The 23,400-nt window shown below is 43.1% G+C and overlaps 1 protein-coding gene across 1 annotated transcript in view; it reads right to left on the minus strand.

Annotated features, from left to right (window-relative positions):
* VPS37D (VPS37D subunit of ESCRT-I) overlaps positions 1 to 23,400 on the minus strand; it is a 49,708-nt gene that overhangs the window by 15,692 nt on the left and 10,616 nt on the right. Inside the window, exons 2-3 of the mRNA XM_073616572.1 lie at positions 12,238 to 12,409; positions 3,667 to 3,749 (exon numbers count right to left, since the gene is read on the minus strand). Of these exons, the coding sequence (XP_073472673.1) occupies positions 3,667 to 3,749; positions 12,238 to 12,409 (255 nt within the window). The remainder of the gene's footprint in view (positions 1 to 3,666; positions 3,750 to 12,237; positions 12,410 to 23,400) is intronic.

Below are 23,400 nucleotides of genomic sequence, written 5' to 3' on the forward strand. Positions count from 1 at the left end.
TCTTTGTCAGTGGGCAAGCTTACAAAATCAGCAGGGGATCAAATACTTTTTTCCCTCACTGTAGCTTGAAAGATCCCTAAGCCTGGATCCTCCTCTTCTCGGATCCCTCTTCTGTGCTCCTGGCTCCTTCCTCCTGTCAAGCGCCCCCACAGCAAGCAGCTTGCTAGGAGGGCACCCGACTTGAGTCACAGCTCCGTGTGTCCATTCAGACACGAAGCTGTCATTTGGCCCCACCCCTCTTTCTCCTGATTGGCTAACTGACTTTGATTGACAGCCGCGGGAGCCAATGGCGCCGCTGCTATGTCTCAGCCAATCAGGAGGAGAGTCCCGGACGGCCGAGGGACTCGTGGACATTGCTAGACAGAGATGGGGCTCAGGTAAGTATTAGGGGGGTGCTGGGGAGGCTTCTGCACACAGAAGGCTTTTTATCTTAATGCATGGAATACATTAAGATAAAAAACCTTTTGCCTTTACAACTCCTTTAAATCTGATTTTAGAAGCACCAAAGAGGCTGTCTCAAGTGGCTTACACAGTAAGCATTTTTGTACTGCTGCTCAGCTGACCAACATTTAGGCCAAAAGAGTCCTCCACATATGTAGGAGGAGCTTCAACACAGTAATGTAGGGCAACAGACAAAATCCAAAGGATCATTTAGGATCATTCCAGCTTACTTAGACATATTCATGGCCCAAACCCCCAAGGTCTGGTAAATGGACAAGACAGCAATGGCGAGATGCAGAGCCTGCAAGGGAAAAGAGGAACTTGGAAAGGGTTTCCAGTCTTTTTCAACCGGGCCTTTAAACTACTGAATGTCCTCAACAGGAATAGTTAGAGTTTTGTTAAGGTAAGAAATGGCCGGGTCCACTTCTCCTCAAAAGGATATTGTTTCGCAAAATGCTGGAGAGAGACAAATAGCTTGGGAAGAGAGGACCAATCACTATATGAAACTGGCTGTAGTAGAGAATGTACCCAGAAAGGTTTTGAGCCCTGACTAGTAACTTTAAGGAATTCAGATGCAGGTTGCTCTAGACATGCATGCATCGTGTTAATAAGAACCTAAATGGTATCTTTAAGCCTAGGAGTTATGCAAGTAGACTGAATCTCCTCAGGCACAAAATAATCAAAAAAGATAAAGTAAACTCTTCATCATCCTCAGCTGTGTGTGATGGAAAGGCCCACAGGACCAGTTCCCTTGCACTTAAGTATATGTAAGAAAACGGAGGCACAAGAGCACAAGAATCAGTAAAAAAATACCACATTTATTGGTAAAAACATAGGACACTTACATCAGAGTTGCCTGTGTTCGTCTCAGGGTACAGAAGGAAAATGTGCGTGTACCTCCAGGTGTGTGGCGGTACACAATTCCTTTCTGCACTCTGAGCTGAACACAGGCAACTCGGTTGTAAGTGTGCTAGGTTTTCACCAATCAATGTGGTACTTTTTAAAATGATTTCTGCCTCCTTGCAACTCTGTTTTCGTACATATACAAGTACTGCATCGGTCTCACATCTGTATTAGAAGCTGCAGGATCAACTTTTTCTGCTTTGCCATCACACCAAAAACTCTCTTGGACTGTACGTGAGTGTTTACATTGAGCACTGAATATATTTATGTGCATTTACAGTACCTAAACAAGTGTTTTGTTCCCTTGCACTTATGAACCACCACCACAGACAGAAGAAGTGGTTGCATGACCTTCTGTGACTAAGTCATTGTAGGTAGCAGTGAGGAGGACTGATTCTGGGACCCTCAGGTAAGCCAGCAATGATCTTTCTGAGGCCAAAGGTGAGAAAGGGAAAGGAATGGACGCATACACAGGGCAGTAAACTTAATGCAGCTTATTGTAGCAGTGGCCTGGAGAGCGCCCTGCAGCTAAAGGACAGCAGTAGGGTACTGGAAAGTGCCAATGCAGGACCCAGTGAAAAGATCACATTCTAAATTGTCTTTGCCCCTCTGGTGGGTATGCTCCCAGGAGATTTGGGTATCTGGAGAGCACCACATGCAAAGCCCAGTGCCCAAAGGTCACAATAAATGCAGACTCTGCATTGTCAACATAGCCGGTCCAGGTACAGCCTGCAAGGCAGGGGGTTCTCTTGGCACTGCAGTTAATGAAGAATCCAGATTTTAAAAAATGTTGTTGTTTTTTAAAAGAAAAAACTGTTCATGTTTCTTCTCTAAAGGAGAAAAAAAATGTAAATTCTCCTAGGACACCAGCAAAAAACTGAAGCATGGTGGAAGTGGGAGAGGTTATTCCTGTTGACCAATGTTTTTTCGTTGCCAGTGTCCAATTCTCCTAAACGTGGAAGTATAACCCATACATCTCAGAATTCCTTCTGACTTTGTGTCAATGATTAAGAGAAGTGTTTTGTGCGTTTTTTTATTTTTACTATTTCATAAACTTATTTGTAGATCTTTTCATGAAACAAGAATTGTGTGTAAGAACATTCAACATATTTTGTGGTAGTTTATTGCCACAGCATAAACCATACCTCCCAACATTTTGAGATGGGAATGAGGGACACCTACTAGAAAATGTATGTAGGCATAAGACATGCCCCCTGCCACACCACCTTAAAGGAGAATTAACCAAAAAAAAAGGTTAAGTGCTTTTTTACCACTACTATTTCTTTATATTGGCTTTTAAAATTTAAAATTGCAGCAATTTAGAAATCGGATGAAAGCACTGAGAAACACTATTTGAAAGATAAAAAGTGCATTTTATATACAACTATATAGATCAGACCAAAATGAGGGACAAATGAGGAGGAAAGAGGGACAGAGGGACATTTCTCCAAATCAGGGACAGTCCCTCAAAATCAGGGACAGTTGGGAGCTATTCATAAACCAGTGATTACATTAAAATATTTTGTTGATTAACTTTGCTTAAATAAATATCCCATTCCATTTTGGAAAAACATCCATCATTTGTGTATATTGTACATATATAAATCCAGATCCTTTACTATTTCAATTCCAAGATGGATAAATAAAGCCTCTTCTATAATAAAGGAACAAGGAATCCTGGTCACCTTTAGGTTTCCAGTGTAGTAGTACAGAAGAGCAGAATTAGATAAGTTATTCTGGGCAGTAAGACCCAGAGAAAGACGAATACAGAACGTGGTCATATGCAATGTAGCATCTTTGCCTCCGACCCATCTTTTCAATGGACATTGATACTGTATGTATTGCAAAAGGCACATAAAAGCCAACCTATCTGCACTGAAGCATCTTTACTCCTCATTACTTTAACTGACATTGATAATGACTGCAATAGGCACAGAGAAGCCACCCCATTTGCATTGCAGCATATTTGCCCTCCCCATTTCTTTACTTGACATTGATGCAATAGGCACAATAAAGTAACAAAATTAATTTGTACTGCCATGGCCTGCTCCATCAGACACTAGCTGCCTACAATTTCATCTTCCCTTGTAAAGGACTAGCAGGTACACAGCTTTGACCAAATAGACTATTCCCCTATTTACTGCAGGACCATGAATGGTGTAGCTGGGTACCCTGCTCATCCACCAGGCTCTAAGTTCCTGGTTACATTTCCTCATGGAAAATCTGGCACTGAGAAGACTTGATCTTCCTTCAGACATGTCCTGCACGAAACACAATTATTATCAATTACATTTTGTTACTTTTACATGAAATGACACTGACCTCACATTCTGCCTCGGTACTCTGCAGCTCCTCCTGCAGGTGGCTGAGTGCAACATGTGGATTACATTCCTGCAAGAGGCACTCTGGAAAAGAGAAAGAAAAAAATTATTTTCTTTGGTGTACTGTACATTTTACCCTGGCTCCAAAGACTCATTTCTATTGATCACATTACAAAACATTTGGCAGACTTTGAGGGTGATGTGCTATCTACAAGAGGAGGAAACAGAAGCACAACACAGCTGAACAACTGACCTACTGATTTTTCAAACATAATGCACAGGGGGACTTTATCAAGTAGATATGTAACATTTATATTTTATCAATGCAGCTCCAAGGTTTTCCCCATTCAGATAAAAGTAAAACAGATTTTTACTATGAACTGTATTGGATCAGTACACTTTGCAGAGATAAAGTACATGCCCTAGGATTGCTATCCTGATTCTGGTTTCACTACCTAACAAGTCAATGACATGAACAAGCATGCACTGTAATGCCCTGTACACACGGTCGGACTGTGTGATCGGAGCTTGTTGTTGGAAATTCCGACCGTGTGTAGGCTCCATCGGACTTTTTCCATCGGAATTTCCGACACACAAAGTTTGAGAGCTGGATCTAAAATTTTCCGACAACAAAATCCGTTCGTGTAAATTCCGATCATGTGTAGACAATTCCGACGCACAAAGTGCAACGCGTGCTCAGAATTAAGCAGAAGAGCCGCATTGGCTATTGAACTTCATTTTTCTCGGCTTGTCGTACGTGTTGTACGTCACCGCATTCTTGACGTTCGGAATTTCCGACAAGATTTGCGTGACCATGTGTATGCAAGACAAGTTTGAGCCAACATCCTTTGGAAAAAATCAGATGGATTTTGATGTCGGAATGTGCAATCAATGTCCGACCGTGTGTACAGGGCATAAGAGTACAACCTTTCAGGATTTCATTGGCTACTTGCTTGTTACTCATTTACTGACTAGGTAGTAAAACCAGGTCAGTTATACAGATGAAATTTAGTTTGTTTTTTTCTTTTTTTGCCATAGCTACAGTCACATAACATACCTGTAAAGAAGTATATCCCATGCCCCCAAAGGCTGATGGTTCCTGTTGCAGTCTTGTGCACATAACTTAACTGTAATAAAGTTGCAGCCCACAACCTGCAGGCTGATGGTTCATGTGGAAATCTTCTCTCCAGTGATGCACAGTCCTCTTCACAACACTGAACTTCCAGAGGGGGTTAATAGCTTTGGATCTATTACTGAAGAAAGTCCCAACAGGCACCCACCCCCTTCTGTCCCCTCCTTCATTGATAAAAGTTTTAACATTATTTTGACAGTATGTAATGTTCTGTGAATGGGGGAAAGGAGGATGAATGATAGGATCCTCTCCATCAATTCACAAAAAGTGTTGCATTCTGTGAAAACAATGTAATAACTTTTATCAATGGAGGAGGAGACAGTCCCGTTGGGACTTTCTTCAATGCACTTCAGTTTTAGATCCAAAGCTATTAACCCCCTGAGTGCTAGAAGTTCAGTGTTGTGAATAGGACCAGGCATCACTGGAGAGAAGATTTCCACACGAACCATCAGTCTGCAGGTTATGGGATAAACTTTATTACAGTTAAGTTATGTGCAGTTGTAGCAAATTCCGGAATTCGGAAAAAAAAAAATGGAACTTCCGCTTTAAGTGCAGGTGACCCCCTGACATGCATGTCATTTTTTGGGGGGGGAGTGGATATCCTCTTTTTTTAGAGGTATCCAGCTCCCACTTCCTCCCGGGGCTCCGCGGCACCGGAAGGAAGATCACCTCTCCCCCCTCCCTCCCTGCAATCTTCTGGGACACATCACAGGTCCCAGAAGATTGCCCAGCCATTCACAGCGCTCAGCGTGGCTCTCGCATGCGCAGTGGGTGCCCGACTGTGTAGCCACAGCTGGGCGCCCACAGTAAGAATGACGGCGCTGTGGAGAGGAGGGGGAGAGGAGCGGAGCTTAGTACGCCCGCATCACTGGACCGTGGGACAGGTGAGTGTCCAATTATTAAAAGTCAGCAGCTACACTTTAAGCTTTAAAATCTGGGAGCCTATATGTTTGAAAACAATTCACCTTTGGTATCTCCCATATCCCTTTCCTGACAGGTTGTCTGTAAAGTGAATTTATTCAGGTCATTAGTAGTTAAATAGGAACTCCAGGCACCGCCATCTTGACTAAGGGAAACCAACAGTGAAGCCTTGCGGCTTCACAGTTTGATTCCTGCTGCACTTTGCAAATGGGCTGCAGTCTTCTGGGACCTGTGAAGTGTCCCAGAAGTCTGCGGGGGAAAGGGGGGGACGAACTTCCGGCTCAGTTTGCAGACAAGCAGAGCTTCCCCTTTTGGGTGGAGCTTTGCTTTAAGTGGACTTGTTTGTGATGTCGAAGATGTTTTTTTACTCACACAAGTAGCTTCTTCAGCTGAAAAATCTAATTGGCCAACTAGCGAAATGTCAACATTACAAATCCAGTTGAATGTCACTGCTACTGGACATCTAGACAGGTTCACTTTATTTATTATTTTATTATAGGTACTTATATAGCACAGTCAATTTACGCATCGCTTTACACATATATTATACATTCACATCAGTCCCTTACCCTCAATAAGCTTACAGTCTAAGGTCCCTAACTCACATTCATACACACACATATACTAGGGCCAATTTAGACAGGAGCCAATTAACCTACCAGCATGTCTTTGGAGTGTGGGAGGAAACCGGAGTACCCCGAGGAAACCCACGCAGGCACAGGGAGAACATGCAAACTCCAGCCAGGTAGTGTCGTGGTTGGGATCACTTTAACATTTTCTTCTCACACAAGAGCATGAGAAAATAACACATGATCAAAAAAGTGTTTTATAGAACGTACAACATTCCATAGCAGCAAAAAAAACCATTCTATTTAGCATATTATTTAATTCAGAGCAGCAATGAATTGTGTAAAATCGGATTTGTTGCTTCTGGCAGCTGACTACCAAAAGATGTCACTTTTCTAAATGTAAACATCTGGTTGCTCTGGGCAGCTTTAAACACTCCAGGTATTTTTGTACACTTGTAGATGAAGAAAGCTCGATATTCCGCAATGAATGAGTTTATTAATCTAGGTGTGGTACAAATAATGCAGGGCTTACGTGTTTCAGCGTTTAGTCTTAATCGCGTGATTAAGGAAACACGCCAAAACGCGTAAGCCCTGCATTATTTTGTACCACACCTAGATTAATAAACTCATTCATTGCGGAAGATCGAGCTGTCGGCTTTCTTTCATCTACAGGATTCCTCATGTGCTAGGAGGACAATCGAGCTGCCGGCTTTCTTTCATCTAAATGTTTGCTCGGGTGCTAGGACACTACAAGCCAGTGCACCAACTGCTCACCACCTAAGGGAATTATCACAGGTGTTTTCTATTATATTTATTTTTTATACACTGACCCATAAGTTTATTTCCTGAAAACCTTTGATGACTGTAGCACATGTGGCAAACACAAGGCCCACGGGCCCAATCCGGCCCGCCAGGCTATTTCATGTGGCCCTTGCACCTCTTCTGCAGCTGCAGCACCCCCCTCGTCTCCACCCCCACCTGGTCTGGAGAGGACAGAACTCCTCTCACTTCTCCGTGCAGCCGAAGGGAGGCTCGTCTCTGCCCTGTTTCAGCAGTGGGCAGCAGAGGGGAGGACAGAACTCCTTCTACAGATACTGCACCTCTCTGTGCAGCCGCAGCACCTCCTCATCTCTGCCTCCCCTAGTCTCAGCATTAAGCAGACTCTGGCAGATGACTCCAGCCCTCCTCTGGTCCTCCTCCAAATCCTGCACTTTCTGCTTTTGTGCTCCACCCTCAGCTTCTTTCCGACAGCAGCACATCTTAAAGGTGGTGCACTGTGATGTAAGGGAGGGTGGGGGACTCTTGACATCTGGTACAAGGGGGAGGTGCTCTGGACATCGGCTTATAGTTGAAAAGAAGGGTCACACACTGCTGGTATAATCCACAATAAACTTTATTGGAGACTGCTTAGACAGAACTCTGAGGCAGATATAACTGGCCCCTTAAGGTCAACCACAATGCTGATGCGGCCCGCAATGACATTTTTTGAGGTTGACACCCCTGCTGTAGAGGGTAATAAGCTACTTTGTAGGGCATAAGTATAACCTGAAACCTACGCTTTTAGTCAGGGTAACAAATACAGCTCATTCCCAAACAAAAAGAGCAGGGGCACAGCTGCACTCGTCAGGGTGCCAATTGTACACAATGTTTCAACTAATATAACAAACCTAATAGGAAAGTTTCTGATAGCCAATACATACAACACGGTGGTACTTCCATCCATGCAATGAAAAGGTTAGACATAAGAATTCTTGAACCATGGTCAAGAATTCTTTAGCCCAGAAGCCGTTAACAAGAATTATCACCCAGTAGCCATTGTTAGCTTTGCTAGCCCTGGTGCTGTGCCACTAACCATCTCCTTCAGCCAGGAATAGAGAAGGGCTGACTTGCTCCAGCTTATAATGCACATTGCAAGGGGCTGTGAGTAAGCTATTCCAGTACAGGAGAGGAGCACAACTTTGCAAGAATGAAGGCAAGGCTGGCGTTTAACTTTAAAACTGTACTTACTTCCTAACTCTTCTCTGCTCTATTCAAAACTTACAAAAAAACTTGTCTGGAGATGAGCTTCCAGTCTCTTGAGCTTATTTGCTATTCTTTACGAATGAGTCTTTTCAACCATTGAAAGCACGGGTAACCCTTAGGTGATCTGCATACTTTCATTCTGTTTATTTGTCTCTTGGACCATTAATCCCTATCTATTTCCAACAAGATGCCTCAACACCCTCCATGCCTATCCATATCCTTTAAACAGTAAGGTTCTGGAGTCTTGGAAACTTTTAAAAGTGGACTCTACAAGAAGCCAAGAGGTTAATGACAATTGTTTGTGCCCTTCCACTACCTTCCACAATGTATTAAAATACATTTAATTGGCAAAGTGCATGTCATGAGAGAAATCAATGGTTTGACGTTGCTTATGATAAATGCTTGAGGGTTCCCACAACATGTTTCGCCCCACCCCTAGGGCTTAATCATGGTCTCCACACAGGTGAAACAGAGACGGTACATACTGTAACTCAATTATGGTTGTGATAAGAAAGAGCAAAACAAGTATTGATACTTATTCAAATATTTATATTAACTAAATGCCACCCATCTCTGAATTTAAAGAATAGGTATGGCCAAAGCTATTTTGGCACTACTTCTCCTATGGATCACAGGAGTGCAGTTCATTCTGCACTCCTGTGACCGTTTTTTAACGGACAGCAGGCTAAAGCCCATTGTTGGCTGATGTCACTCAGCCAGTCCAGGCTCTAGATTGATGCCGAATTTGTAGTCGGAATCCACCCAGGTGTCTGGACCGGCAGCTAGCTCTGCCACTCAGCGAGCCACTGGGTGACTGAGCAAGCTGCTCCTGCCTCCTTCACAGTCTGGTGCTCTAGCGAGCACTGGATGGTGCAGAGCAGAGAGCCAGTGACTGACAGTCACTGCTCTCTGCTCAGAGTGGAGGAGAGATCTGAGTAATCAGTGGTATTTTGTCTTTACTTTCACAGCATTTTTCTTTCAACTTTAATGATTAAGGCAGCAATGGCTACTTACATTTTTCTCTGCTCTCAGGGTCACAATAAAAATTAGCCATAGTCCTCTAAAAAGGCACATTTCTAATATGAATGGTACTTGGCTACAAAACCAACGGTTAAACATAACTATATACAAAGCAGCCGTTCCACTCACTAGCTTAAAGGAACACTGAAGGCTGGGGTTATTTTGCCATCTGTGTCCCTTTGGAAGTCAATTACACTCACCATGTTAATTATGGTGTAAAGAAGTAACTGCCGGTTCACACATGGGAAACACGACTTGCAGGTCGACTCTGTGAGGTGACCTGCACACGACTTCAGCGGCGAATTGCAAAACGACTTCTGTATAGAAGTCAATGCAAGTCGCCTGAAGTCGCCCCCAAAAGTAGTACAGGAACCTTTTTCTAAGTCGGAGCGACTTGAGTTGATCCTATTAGAACGGTTCCATAGTAAGTCGCTAAGTCGCCTGACAAGCCGCCCCTGTGTGAACCGGGGCTTAAGGTTGGTGTAAGTGTTACCCTTGATGGTAAGGTGTGTAAAAAGAGTGTCACACAAACTTTAATATGTCTTGATTTTAAATGCTTACTTTACTAGTACTTAAAGTAGAATTGTAACCAGGCAGCAGACATTCAAATATTTACTTACTCCTTAATCACTTGAGCACTGGAAAGGTTTTACCCCCTTCATGACCAGGCCATTTTTTGCTATTCGGCACTGCGCTGTTACTTGCTCAGTTATGTAACACTGTACCCAAACAAAATTTATATATTTTTTCACACAAATAGAGCTTTCTTTTGGTAGTATTTTATCACCACTGGGTTTTTTATTTTATGCGATATAAACTAAAGTAAGACCGAAAATTTTGAAAGCGAAACAATATTTTTTACTTTCTGCTATAAAACATGTCCAATAAAAAAAAATGTTTAAATCTAATTTCTTCATAAATTTTGGCCAAAATGTATTCTGTTACATGTCTTTGATAGAAAAAAAATCCCAATAAGTGTATATTGATTGGTTTGCATGAAATGTATAGCGCCTACAAACTATGGTATATATACTGGAATTTTCATTTTTTTTTTATACTACTAATAGCGGCAATCAGTGACTGCAATAAAGCGGCAGACAATCTGACACTAACTGATGCTGGACGGAACTGACTACTTGCCACTGACATTAATACAGTGATCAGTGCTAATACTATACACCGTCACTGTACTAATGACACTGGTTGGGAAGGGGGTTAACATCAAGGGCGATCAAGGGGTAAATGTGCGCCTATGTGTAATGTGCGTAAAGTGTGCTGCTTTTACTACTAGATCTCTGTTTCTCATCCCTGGAAAACTGACAGATCACTCCCTCTGTACAGAGCTCTATGTTGTTTATCAACACAGAGCTCTGGGCTGTGATTGCACACAACCAATCAGCAGCTCCCAGCCACAAATCACTGGCCGGGACTTGATGACAGGCTCCTGCTGTGTACAATCACAGCGGGTGGCAGGCATGCATGCATGCGCCTTAAACCCGGAAGTATGCAGCAACGTACGGGTACGTTGCTTTGCCTACAGCAGCCGCTCACCCACAGTACATTGCTGGCAGGCGGTCAGCAAGTGTTTAAGGTATAATTAAAGGCAAACTTTTTCTTTTTTTTTTTTTTTTTTTGGTATGCATAGAGTGGCATAGGGTTAGAACTTCTCTCAGGTTTTTATTCCTGTTTGTGTCCCTGGAGCTGGGCTACCCAGAGAAAGTAAAACAGACACTTTAACTGCAAACTTTGAGGATGAACTACTACCCAGTGGCTGCAGTTACAATGGTCAGTAAGGGCTTAAATTAAAGTCTTTTTACTTGTTAAGAACAAGCAAAAATTTGAATTTTGACTGTCTGACCAAAGATCTACTTTAAAATAGAAGTATGGGAATCAGGGTTATTGCACATTTGTACTTACTTAGAACCGAGCGATCTAACACCGCAGATCGCTCGGTTCCCACAGCTCCCTGAGCAGAGAGCAGTGATTGTCAGTCACTGCTCTCTGCTCTCTCCCCTCCTCACTCACTGGAGCACTGGGCTGTGGAAAGGGCTGGAGCGGCCGGGTCAGGCTCTCAATGGCTCGCTGAGAGGCTGAGTCGGGTGCCGGTCCAGGAATGTAGGCGTATCCCGACCCCAGTGTTGCGATCTTGCCTGAGCCTGGTCTGGCTCTGTGACGTCAGCAGACAGCAGATTTCAGCCCACTGTCTGATAAAAACGGGTCACAGGAGTGCAAAACGAACTGCACCCCTGTGATCCACAGGAGAAGTACAGCCAAACGAGCTTTGACTGATCTTCTTCTGGGACACCCCCAGGTTAAGGTTTAAGTGCCGGTTCACACTGGTGCGATAACACTGTGAATCCACTGCGTGTTCCCGCATCGCATGTCAGTTCACACTGCCATATGCGATTACGCTGGGGAGTGTCAATACATTGTTAACGACACCCCCAGTTCAGCTTGCATATCGCACTGCGAAATGACAGTTCAGACATGAATCGGATCGCATATGTGTGAACACACATGCGATCCGATTCTGGTCCGAACAGAAAAAAGGGTCCTGTGCGTGTTTGCACCGAATGCGGTGCGATATCAGCCATACTATCTCTATGGCTGATATCGCACCACACAGACATCGCATGTAATGTGAACGGCAGTGCGCTGCGAATTACATGCGATGTCTGTGCGATGTTTGGCATTGCACCAGTGTGAACCGGCACTAATGGACTGTGAATATGATACAGCCAAGGAAATAAGTAAAACAAATGATACAGAAAAACACAAAATCAAATTTGATGTGTCATGAAGACATGGACATAGACACACAAAACTCTGAATGACCATTCCGAGCTTATATAAAATTGACAAATTTTGTACATCCTTATGCATAGTAAACATAAAGGACATTACTTACGGATTTTTCGTAGTTTCCCACGACAAGATGCACATGTCTCACGTAACAGCTGGTACTTAATTGCCAGATTGGCCTTCCCAGTTTCCAAACGTGGGCGAAGAGACAAGTTTTTCTGAGCAAGATCAAAGTTAGAAGCCAAAGAAATTTTCCTCTCCTCTTGGAGTGCTTGTACCTGGGTGGGAGGTATGAGTTACAAAGTACAAGATGCAGGCTTTAGAAACTGAATATAAAGAAACATAGGTATAAACATTGTGTGAAAATGGAAGAAAAGTAATTTGGCACAAAAAAAAAAAAAAACACACACAGTTATACAGTGGGGACGGAAAGTATTCAGACCCCCTTACATTTTCCACTCTTTGTTATATTGAAGCCATTTGCTAAAATCATTTCAGTTCATTTTTTTCCTCATTAATGTACACATAGCACCCCATATTGACAGAAAAACACAGAATCGTTGACATTTTTGCAGATTTATTAAAAAAGAAAAACTGAAATATCGCATGGTCCTAAGTATTCAGACCCTTTGCTGTGACACTCATATATTTAACTCAGGTGTTGCCCATTTCTTCTGATCATCCTTGAGATGGTTCTACACCTTCATTTGAGTCCAGCTGTGTTTGATTATACTGATTGGACTTGATTAGGAAAGCCACACACCTGTCTATATAAGACCTTACAGCTCACAGTGCATGTCAGAGCAAATGAGAATCATGAGGTCAAAGGAACTGCCTGAAGAGCTCAGAAACAGAATTGTGGCAAGGCACAGATCTGGCCAAGGTTACAAAAAAATTTCTGCTGCACTTAAGGTTCCTAAGAGCACAGTGGCCTCCATAATCCTTAAATGGAAGACATTTGGGACAACCAGAACCCTTCCTCGAGCTGGCCATCCGGCCAAACTGAGCTATCGGGGGAGAAGAGCGTTGGTGAGAGAGGTAAAGAAGAACCCAAAGATCACTGTGGCTGAGCTCCAGAGATGCAGTCGGGAGATGGGAGAAAGTTGTAGAAAGTCAATCATCACTGCAGCCCTCCACCAGTCGGGGCTTTATGGCAGAGTGGCCCGACGGAAACCTCTCCTCAGTGCAAGACACATGAAAGCCCGCATGGAGTTTGCTAAAAAAAAAAAAGAAGGACTCCAAGATGGTGAGAAATAAGATTCTTTGGTCTGATGAGACCAAGATAGAACTTTTTGGCCTTAATTCTAAGCGGTATGTGTGGAGAAAACCAGGCACTGCTCATCACCTGTCCAATATAGTCCCAACAGTGAAGCATGGTGGTGGCAGTATCATGCTGTGGGGGTGTTTTTCAGCTGCAGGGACAGGATGACTGGTTGCAATTGAGGGAAAGATGAATGTGGCCAAGTACAGGGATATCCTGGACGAAAACCTTCTCCAGAGTGCTCAGGACCTCAGACTGGGCCGAAGGTTTACCTTCCAACAAGACAATGACCCTAAGAACACAGCTAAAATAACGAAGGAGTGGCTTCACAACAACTCTGTGAATGTTCTTGAATGGCCCAGCCAGAGCCCTGACTTAAACCCAATTGAGCATCTCTGGAGAGACCTAAAAATGGCTGTCCACCAACGTTTACCATCCAACCTGACAGAACTGGGGAGGATCTGCGAGGAGGAATGGCAGAGGATCCCCAAATCCAGGTGTGAAAAACTTGTTGCATCTTTCCCAAAAAGACTCATGGCTGTATTAGATCAAAAGGGTGCTTCTACTAAATACTGAGCAAAGGGTCTGAATACTTAGGACCATGTGATATTTCAGTTTTTGTTTTTTAATAAATCTGCAAAAATGTCAACAATTCTGTGTTTTTCTGTCAATATGGGGTTCTGTGTGTACATTAATGAGGAAAAAAATGAACTTAAATAATTTTAGCAAATGACTGCAATATAACAAAGAGTGAAAAATTTAAGGGGGTCTGAATACTTTCCGTCCCCACTGTACATTCCCATTAGATAGACAATGGATAGACCATTTAAATCCACATAGATTTACAGGAAAATATATCTTACTCTGTATTTAGGACTATATACAGTGACACCAAAATGCATATATCTGCACCTGACCCTAACAGGATTTGCAAGCCAAATGTGCTGAGGTCAATAACCCAACACATTTGGCTTCACCTTGCAGGAATATAATGATCGAGGGATCTACCATTATTTGTGTCCAAAGCCACAGGTTCATCAGGGTGGCAATCCAAGTTCAGCTGCTATTGGCAACTTGGAATGCCAAGTTAGTATTGGAATCTGTAACACGCTACTTTTACTGTATCTTTACTTTGTATGCTTACGCTAAAAGCCAGATGAATTCAAAAGTTCCTCACCAAAGAGGCTCTTAACGGCAAACTTCTTACTGGATCACAAGAAATCATACTGTAGTTAAGTACTACAGTCATGCCCCCCCCCTTTTTTTTTTCTGGCCAGCCCCTAGATTCATGCAATGAGCCAAGCAAGAAGTTCTAGTGTTTCCACTAATAACTGTACAGGTTTACTTTAAGCCCTGGTTCACAGTGCCACGACTTGTCATGTGACCTGAGAGTTTGAACCATTCTAGTCGGTGCAACTCAAGACACTCCAACTTAGAAAAAGGTTCCTGCACTACTTTTGGTGCGACTTTAACATGACTTGCATTGATTTCTGTTAAAGAAGTCGTATGGAAGCTGCAATGAAGTCACGCAGGGATGTCCGATTCAAAGCTTTGACAGTGTGAACAAGGGCTTAAGCAACGCTGTCACCATGCAAAAGATATCCAGCAAAGTCAGATCTGATGTGTAAAAGAACAAGATAAATGTGTACCTTTCTCACTGCCCATGTCACCAAACTCTGCTCCAATGCCATGAAATGGTCCACCGAAAAATCTAGGAAACTGAAACATCCAGGAATGTCAAACTCCTGAGTTCCCTGTAGCCTTCACTAATTCCTTCTGCTGACCACGTCATCACTACTGTATCTTCTAATGCTTGGAAGAAAGTTGCTGGAGACCCAGGATATCAACTCTACCAAAAGTGTCAGTTTTCTGGGTTGAATTCAGGGCACCATTTCACAGCATCTGAGATGAGTTTGAAAGCATGAATAGCAGAAGTGTAAGTATTTCTGCCTTCTTTATGGCTTTGCTGGGTGTTTTTTTGTATAGAGACAGGGCAGTTAATGGCGCTCTTTTCTTTAATGGTACTTTTTTAAGTCAAATTTAAATATATATATATATATATTTTTTTTAGGGGTGAGGGGTTGGAAACGCTGTCAGGTTTTAATTGCTGTCTATGTCCCCATTATGGAAATTCATTTTCTCTAAGACCCCATACACACAGATTTTCTGCAGATTTTTGTCTTCAGATTTACCAAAACCATATAATATGAGGTCAAACCTTAAGAGTTTCAAATTGTATGCAATCAGACAGGCCCTTCCACTACATGGTTATGGTAAATCTGAAGACAAAAATCTGCAGAAAATCTAATAGTGTGTATTGGGCCTTATTGTCTTGATCACTAATGTCACTGAAAATCAAAATGAGTGTAAATTCAAAAATTTGAGTTTCCACCAGAACAGGAATAGAGGGGGACTTTTCAAATGGAGCACTTGTTTCTGTGACAACTGGCCATGAGGGGGATATCCGCAGGAAGCGAAGTCCACCCTAATCGGACACAGATGGCAAAAAACTGACGTCAGTTTTAACCCTCCCTTAATCTATGCAACATTAAAAAAGTTTTGGCTTTAGATATACTTTTATATAAGCGAGCCATAGATGGGAAGATATTATCCTGAAGTCAGTGGCTGGGAAGATATTTACTTATCCTTGCATGACTTGTTTGAATGTTAGGACCAGCTACAATAGTTACCTGGCACAAGGCCCACAGAGAGGTTTTGCAACAGAAACTTTGAAAGACCTCAAAAAGCACCAATGACTGCTCGAGTTATGAGGAAATCAGTACTGAGGGACATTGCTGACCTTCCCCTAAAACGCTGATTGACTGGTCATCTCTTCAAACAATACTTCAAGTCACTGAACAAGCATGCAACTTAGTTTTCCAGAAAGTATTGAAGCCTTTGGATGAACATTATAGCCATATAGCTAACCTTTTTAACAAAGAAGTTTAGTAAAGACAGCCTGTGTATTTTCGGTACAGACTTCCTATAAAGGTATGAGAATAGGCCCCATTATTACAAGCGTTGCTTGAAATTGGGAACATCGCTTGCTTTTATCGAGTTGCATATTAGTAGCCTATATGAGTGTTTTATGCTACTCAGTTCTTCGCTTACCACCCTTACACCCATATCAATCTGACCACTTCTGAGTTTGTTAAAGGAATATGGGACTTTGTGACACTTAATGAGGCACATCTATCTCAGCAGGTGGATGAATAGTCTCATGTACTTTTAACTGTAATTAAGAAAACCTGTAGAAATTATTTGGCCCCCTTCACACTAGGTGCTTGGCCTGGGGGCACGAGTGAGTCTGATGTTTGGGGCAGTATGCTCCTCCATACTGCCCTACACATTAGTAGCATTCGGTGCATTGTCCAAACATAGCAGCTGTGAGCCTCTTTTTTACTTTTACAGGCTGCTGGTAGTGGGGCTGGACTGTGCGTCTGTGCCTTCCACCTGCACCGAAAACTTTGGAGTCATTAAGGCTAAACACACAGTGTACATTAGGCCTTAGTTTTTAGTAGCAGTGACAATAAATATATCATTACAACAGGTTCAGCTTTTGGGTGTCTAATGCCTCGTTTCCACTGAGCGGATTGGTTTGGTTCGGAACAGTACACTATTTTGAGTGTTTCCATTATAAAAGCGGCCCATACAACCGAACCGAACCACACCATTCTGGGTCCTGCTTCAGATGTGGGGCCATAGAAAATGGTATGGTTTGGTTAGGGCGGAGCTACAATACATTCCACTGATTGGCGGACGTGTGATGCCATGCTAGGCATTTTTTCTAAACCCACGTATGGCCCCTGGCGGTCCCACTTGCAGTGGAAACGCTCACCTGAATGGGTAAGACCATTCTAGGCCTTCCAAACTGTACCGACCCGAACCGATCTGCTCAGTGGAAACGAGGCATAACTTAAACTGTGTTATATACATTTTGAATTGCATCAGTTCCCAGATGATTGAAGCATTTATGTATTCCTAACTGACCTCTGTAGCTGCAGACACTGTGGAGAAAATAATCTCCAGATTTTACAACAGAGGCACTAAAATCACAGCTCCTCTCACTTTTTCTCTGACAGCATAGACATAGCAGCCTGCCATCCCTCTAATGTGAACAAACAGGTCCTGCAAGCTGTTTTAAGTTTTAAAAGATATCCAGCTGCCCCCTGGCTTCACTGGCCAACCGCCATAGCACGTCTGTGTTTAGCAGTAGTGAAATAAAGAGGCTTGCCTCTGGGCTATAGCAGCAGTCGCATCTGTTGACTCTTATGACATATGTTTGAAAGGTAGCAGCTCTGCAAAATCTGCCTCTCGTGAAACAGCTGTGCTTTTTATTTGCCTGACAGAAACAAATCAAAGAATTGAACTACCGATCAATATTTGTTCAATGTTTTCTAGAGTTCACCTGATACTGTCCTCACAAAACAAGCAATAACTGTAGAATGCCATCGCCAGTATCCGGAATCCTGAAAGTATCCAAGAAACTTGAAATGAGAAAAATATGCAGGTTGCCATTGCTGACTTCCTGATGAATATGCTAGCAAAGAGGGCCAGCACAGAAAAAGTCAGAATGAAGTGAGAATTCTTATGCTGCATACTGATTTCCGGTCAGGGACTTAAAGGATACCAATGCCACTGGATTAGCATGACAGCCAAGTAACCAGTGTTATTATAAGGAGCAGCTTTCATACTTTATCACTATATGTTTTCATTAAAGTGGAACTTTAGTTAGAAAATCCAGTCCTGCTAGATCACTTCAGGCCGACCCCTTTTGCAGATATAGCTATGTTAAACATTAAAAATAAGTGTCTATACTGTTTAAAATCCAGTAATACACTGTTTCACATGCTCAGTTGCTCTCTATTTTTAAGGCACTGCCGAATTTGTAGAGGCCGATCTGCTGACAGCCTTAAAATGGAATAAACCCTCCTATCCTTTACAGCCAAGGAAGCTGCTTCTGTTTAATCTGCAACTGCCATGGTGCTGCACGTGTGGTCAGATATGACACCAGCCATTTGATGGTTTGACAGTTTGGTTGAGGGACACAAACAAATGTGACAGTTAGCAATGCCTGGATTCCAGGAATGTAACTGTTTTCTGAAACCGTTAAAACAATTAATTTAGTTCCACTTTATTTTATTATTATTTATTTATGTGGAATATATGTTCCCTGGTAAAGTTCTGCTTTAAGCCTCACTGAGCACAAACATATTTCTCTATTTATGAATCCTTTTGTATCACCAAAAACTTCTACTAAGTTATAGAACCTGCTGTGTTGGACTCAAATTAGTACACAATATTGTATAGTATAAGGAACCCAACTTATACTATACTTGTGCCATGTTCACACAGGTGTTGAATTTTAACACTGCCTTTGTGTCAAGCAACTCTTTTTTAATGCCCTCCTTGCTGTGTTTCTTTTTAAACATGCCAAAAATGCTATAGGTGCATTACAATAAAAGTCAATGGTGTTGCTTGCAAAGCTTTAATGCCTGCTGAACTCTGTAGGCAGTGTTTTTTTTTGTCTCACCACAACGCGAGGCAACTCATTGTATACAAGTGTGCAGCTGTATCCACTCGCCATTTTAAAATCAATGAAGAGAGCTGCCAGACTGTTGGGGAACACCAAAAACAAGAGCCACAAGGCCTCTTTTGGCTGCCTGTCGAACAAGGCCTTAGCTCTGGTTCACATAGAATGCGGCTTTGAAATCTCACTACTTCAGCTGAAGTAGCGCAATTTCATGTGCGGTTTACTGACATCTGATTTCATGCACAGATGTCAACGCAAGTCGAACATAAAATCGTCAAAAATAGTGCAGGAACCTTTTCAGTTCCATAGGCACAAATAGGGTGTTAATGGGGACTTAAAGTGTATGTAAAGACAAAGTTGTTTGTTTTCATTTTGGATAGAGTAGCAAATTATTTGCTGTGTTCTGCTGGGGAGAATTCTTTTTGCCTCATCTTCACCTAGGCATGGATGTAGCGGAATTTCACCTAAAAAAAGAAGGTTCCGCCAGTCCTCCTCCTCCCCCAATCCTCTCCTACTTTTGGATGTTTTTTTTTTTTTTTCTGGGAGTGGGTACCTATTTCTGATAGGTATCAACTTCTATTCTGGCACAGGCAGGCACAGCGGAAGTTTGGCCTCCCTCCTCTGCCCGCAGCCTCCTGGGATAAGTCACATGTCCCAGGAGATTGCGGGACTAGTGAGAAAGCCCAGTGTGTCTCAAGCATGCACAGTGGGAGGCCAGCTGTGAAACATCAGGAAGTCACAGCAGGCTTCCCACAAGCAAGATAGTGGCGCCGTGGACCTAAAGACTGGTAAAAAACTAGCCAAGGTGCAGGGGTGGATCCAGGACGGGGGGGGCAACAGGGCGATTGCCCCCCCCCCCCGAAAATAGTGAACAGGCTGTCGGTGGCTGAGTGGGCCACTGCCACGGGTGAGTAAGCAGAGAGATGACATCTCTCACCAGTGGCAACAATATACTGTGCCTCCCCAATTAAATTGCCTTTTTTTTGTGTAGTAGCGCGTGCTGATGCCGACCCCCCTCGCACATTCCACCAGCCGCTGCTGCCACAGGACACAGGGCAGCGGCACCAAAACTGACAGGCTATGTGAAGGGACACAGGCAGAGCCGCAGCTGCGGGGGATTTCCATCCCTTCTTCTCCTCTTTGAGCCGAGCAGCTCTCATTCACCGGGCAATGCCTGCTCCTATTGGCTACATTCAAGGCCAATGGCTAGGAAACTAACAACTAGAGGATTATGGGACATGTAGTCCTGGAAACCAGCAGGCCCCAGGATGAATTCCTGAGAGAGCACTGCAGCCCCAAACATGCCAAGTGGGAGGGGGAGGGGGAAGAGGAAGAGGGGAGAGAGGACTGTGAGAGGAGAAGAGGGACCATGAGGCCATGAACTTACCTCGGGGTGGGGGGATGAGGGGGGCGGGGATGCATGCTTCCATAGAGGTACAGGACCTTATCACTGGTTGCTCCCACCCTGTCCTCCCCTCCACCTGGCTGTTCCCACTTTGTCCTCCCTTCCACCTGGCTGCATCCACCCTGTCCAAGACTGCCATTACTGTGCAGGCACTGGCAGCAGAGAGATTACATCATCTCTCACTGCCCGCCCTCACTCTGGGACAACAGGGACACTGTCACTGGCCACTGGCAAGTGACAATCCGCATCTGGTGGCAGGCAATGATGGCAAGTGACACGCTAAGGGCTCCCACTGATTCTGCATTATAGTGAGTTGAACTATTTCATTATACATTACAATGTAATAATAGAAATAATGCGCTTCAATCATCCTGACACCATAACAACCATGGTGCTGTGGTGATTGAAGCTCCAACACCAGGCATTGCCCCGACAAGTTGCCCGCAAAAATTTTGGCAGTGACCCTCCCGAGAATAGACTCTGGATCCGCCCCTGCCCGGGTGATGACGGCGCTGAATCCCTGGGCTGGTAAGTGTCTGTATATTAAAAGTCAGCAACTACAGTATTTATAGCTGCTGAATTTTAATTTCCTTTATAACTGACCGGAGCTCTTCAAACTGCCTGATTGAAAGCAGAACAAAGCCACAAACTACTTACCTCCTCTCCAACAATCCAACATCTACAAGGTCCCTCACTGACTCTCCTCTGCTTCTTCCAGGTGCTGGATCTTTGGCTGCTTTGATTGGCCAGCAAGGGATCACATCACTACTGCACATGCATAGGAGTTCATTTACCCTGGCACACATGCAGAATGCGGAAAATGTACACTTAGATGTGCGGGCGCAGTTTACATTAAACATACGACTACAAATAGGCAGGTAGATTTGTTTCACTGCAGTTTCTTTTTTACACTTTTTATTTTAGTTTTACTTTTCTTTTCTTCTCCACTTTAAAACAACTATATCCTTTTGTGTAAAAGGGTGGGGGGGAGGGGTTGCAGATGTGAGGGTGTCCATTTTATGAATGAAGGCACAATTTAAGTAGGAATTCCAGGTATGGATATTTTATATATACATACATACAGTGGATATAAAAAGTCTACCCATGATATAAAAAAAAAAATGAGACAAAAATAAATTATTTCAGAACTTTTTTCCACCTTTAATGTGACCTATAAACTGTACAACTCAGTTGAACAACAAATGTAAATCTTTTAGGTGGAGGGAAGTAAAAATAAAAAAATTAAAATAATTGGTTGCATAAGTGTGCACACCCATAAAAGACTACTTTGTTGAAGCACCTTTTGATTTTATTGCAGCACTCTTTTTGTGTACGAGTCTATCAGCATGGCACATCTTCCGCACATCATGGCACATCTTGACCTGGCAATATTTGCCCACTCTTCTTTGCAAAAACACTCCAAATCTGTCAGATTGCGAGGGTATCTCCTGTGCACAGCCCTCTTCAAATCACCCCACAGATTTTCAATCGGATTCAGGTCTGTGCTCTAGCTGGGCCATTCCAAAACTTTAATCTTCTGGTGAAGCCATTCCTTTGCTGATTTGAACGTATGCTTTGGGTCGTTGTCCTGCTGAAAGATGAAGTTCCTCTTCCTGTTCAGCTTTCTAGCAGAAGCCTGAAGGTTTTGTCCCAATATTGACTGATATTTGGAACTGTTCATAATTCCTACCTTGACTAAGGCCCCTGTTCCAGCTGAAGAAAAACAGCCCCAAAGCATGATGCTGCCACCACCATGCTTCACTGTGGGTATGGTGTTCTTTTGGTGATGTATGAAGAAAAATATCCAAGCCTAGCTAAATTAAGCAAAAACACATTTAAAGTCTCCCAAAAGCATGTGGGAAAATGTGTTATGGTCTGATAAGACCATGGTTGAACTTTTTGGCCATAATTCCAAAAGATATGCAAAAACAAGGCACATGCTGCCAAACATATCTTTTGGACTTATGGCCAAAAAGTTCAACCTTGGTTTTATCAGACCATAACACATTTTTCCACATGCTTTTGGGAGACTTCAGATATGTTTTTGCACAGCCGGGCTTGGATGTTTTTCCTCGTAAGAAAATGCTTCCACCTTGCCACTCTACCCCATAGCCCAGACATATGAAAAATACAGGAGATTGTTGTCACATCTAGCCAGTACTTGCCAGATATTCCTGCAGCTCGTTTATTGTTGCGATCTGCCTCTTGTCAGCCTCCCTGACCAGTTTTCTTCTCGTGTTTTCATCAATTTTGGAGGGACGTCCAGTTCTTGGTAGTGTCACTGTTGTGCCATATTTTCTCCACTTAATGATGACTCTCTTCATTGTGTTCCATGGTATATCTCATGACTTGGAAATTCTTTTGTACCCCTCTCCTGACTGATACCTTTTTAACAATGAGATCCCACTGATGTTTTGGAAGCTCTCTGCGGACCATGGCTTTTGCTGTAGGATGCGACTAAGAAAATGTCAGGAAAGACCTACTAGAACAGCTGAACTTTATTTGGGGTTAATAAGAGACACTTTAAATGATGGCAGGTGTGTACTGACTCCTATTTAACATGAGTGTGAATGTGATTGCTTAATTCTTAACACAGCTACATCCCCAGTTATAAGAGGGTGTGCACACTTATGCAACCACATTATTTTAGTTTTTTAGTTTTCATTACACCCCCCCCCCCCAAAAAAAAAGATTTCAGTTTAATTTTCAATAAATAGAGATATACAGTTGATAGGTCACATTGAGGCACACTAGTGCTAATTGGATGTGGGTTTTCCCAGCTTCCAATTCGCATAACAGGAGATTTTGACCGGCTCTCTATGGAGCTGGTTCACATATCTCCAGGGCGGCTGCAGAGCGGCTTGCACAGGAGTCCTGTGCATCTTTGGCTCTGAAAACGAAGAACAGGGATGCACCGGACCCCTGCTGCGAGCTGCATCAGGCAGCAGTGTGAACCCAGCCTAAAAGGTGGAAAAAGTTCAGAAATAATTTATGTGTCTCAATTTTTTACATTTGAAACGTGACATTTTAACAGGGGTGTGTAGACTTTTTATATCCTTTGCACAGTGCC

Source organism: Aquarana catesbeiana, linkage group LG02 (assembly GCF_042186555.1).
Source record: "Aquarana catesbeiana isolate 2022-GZ linkage group LG02, ASM4218655v1, whole genome shotgun sequence".
Classification (NCBI taxonomy): Eukaryota; Metazoa; Chordata; class Amphibia; order Anura; family Ranidae; genus Aquarana; species Aquarana catesbeiana.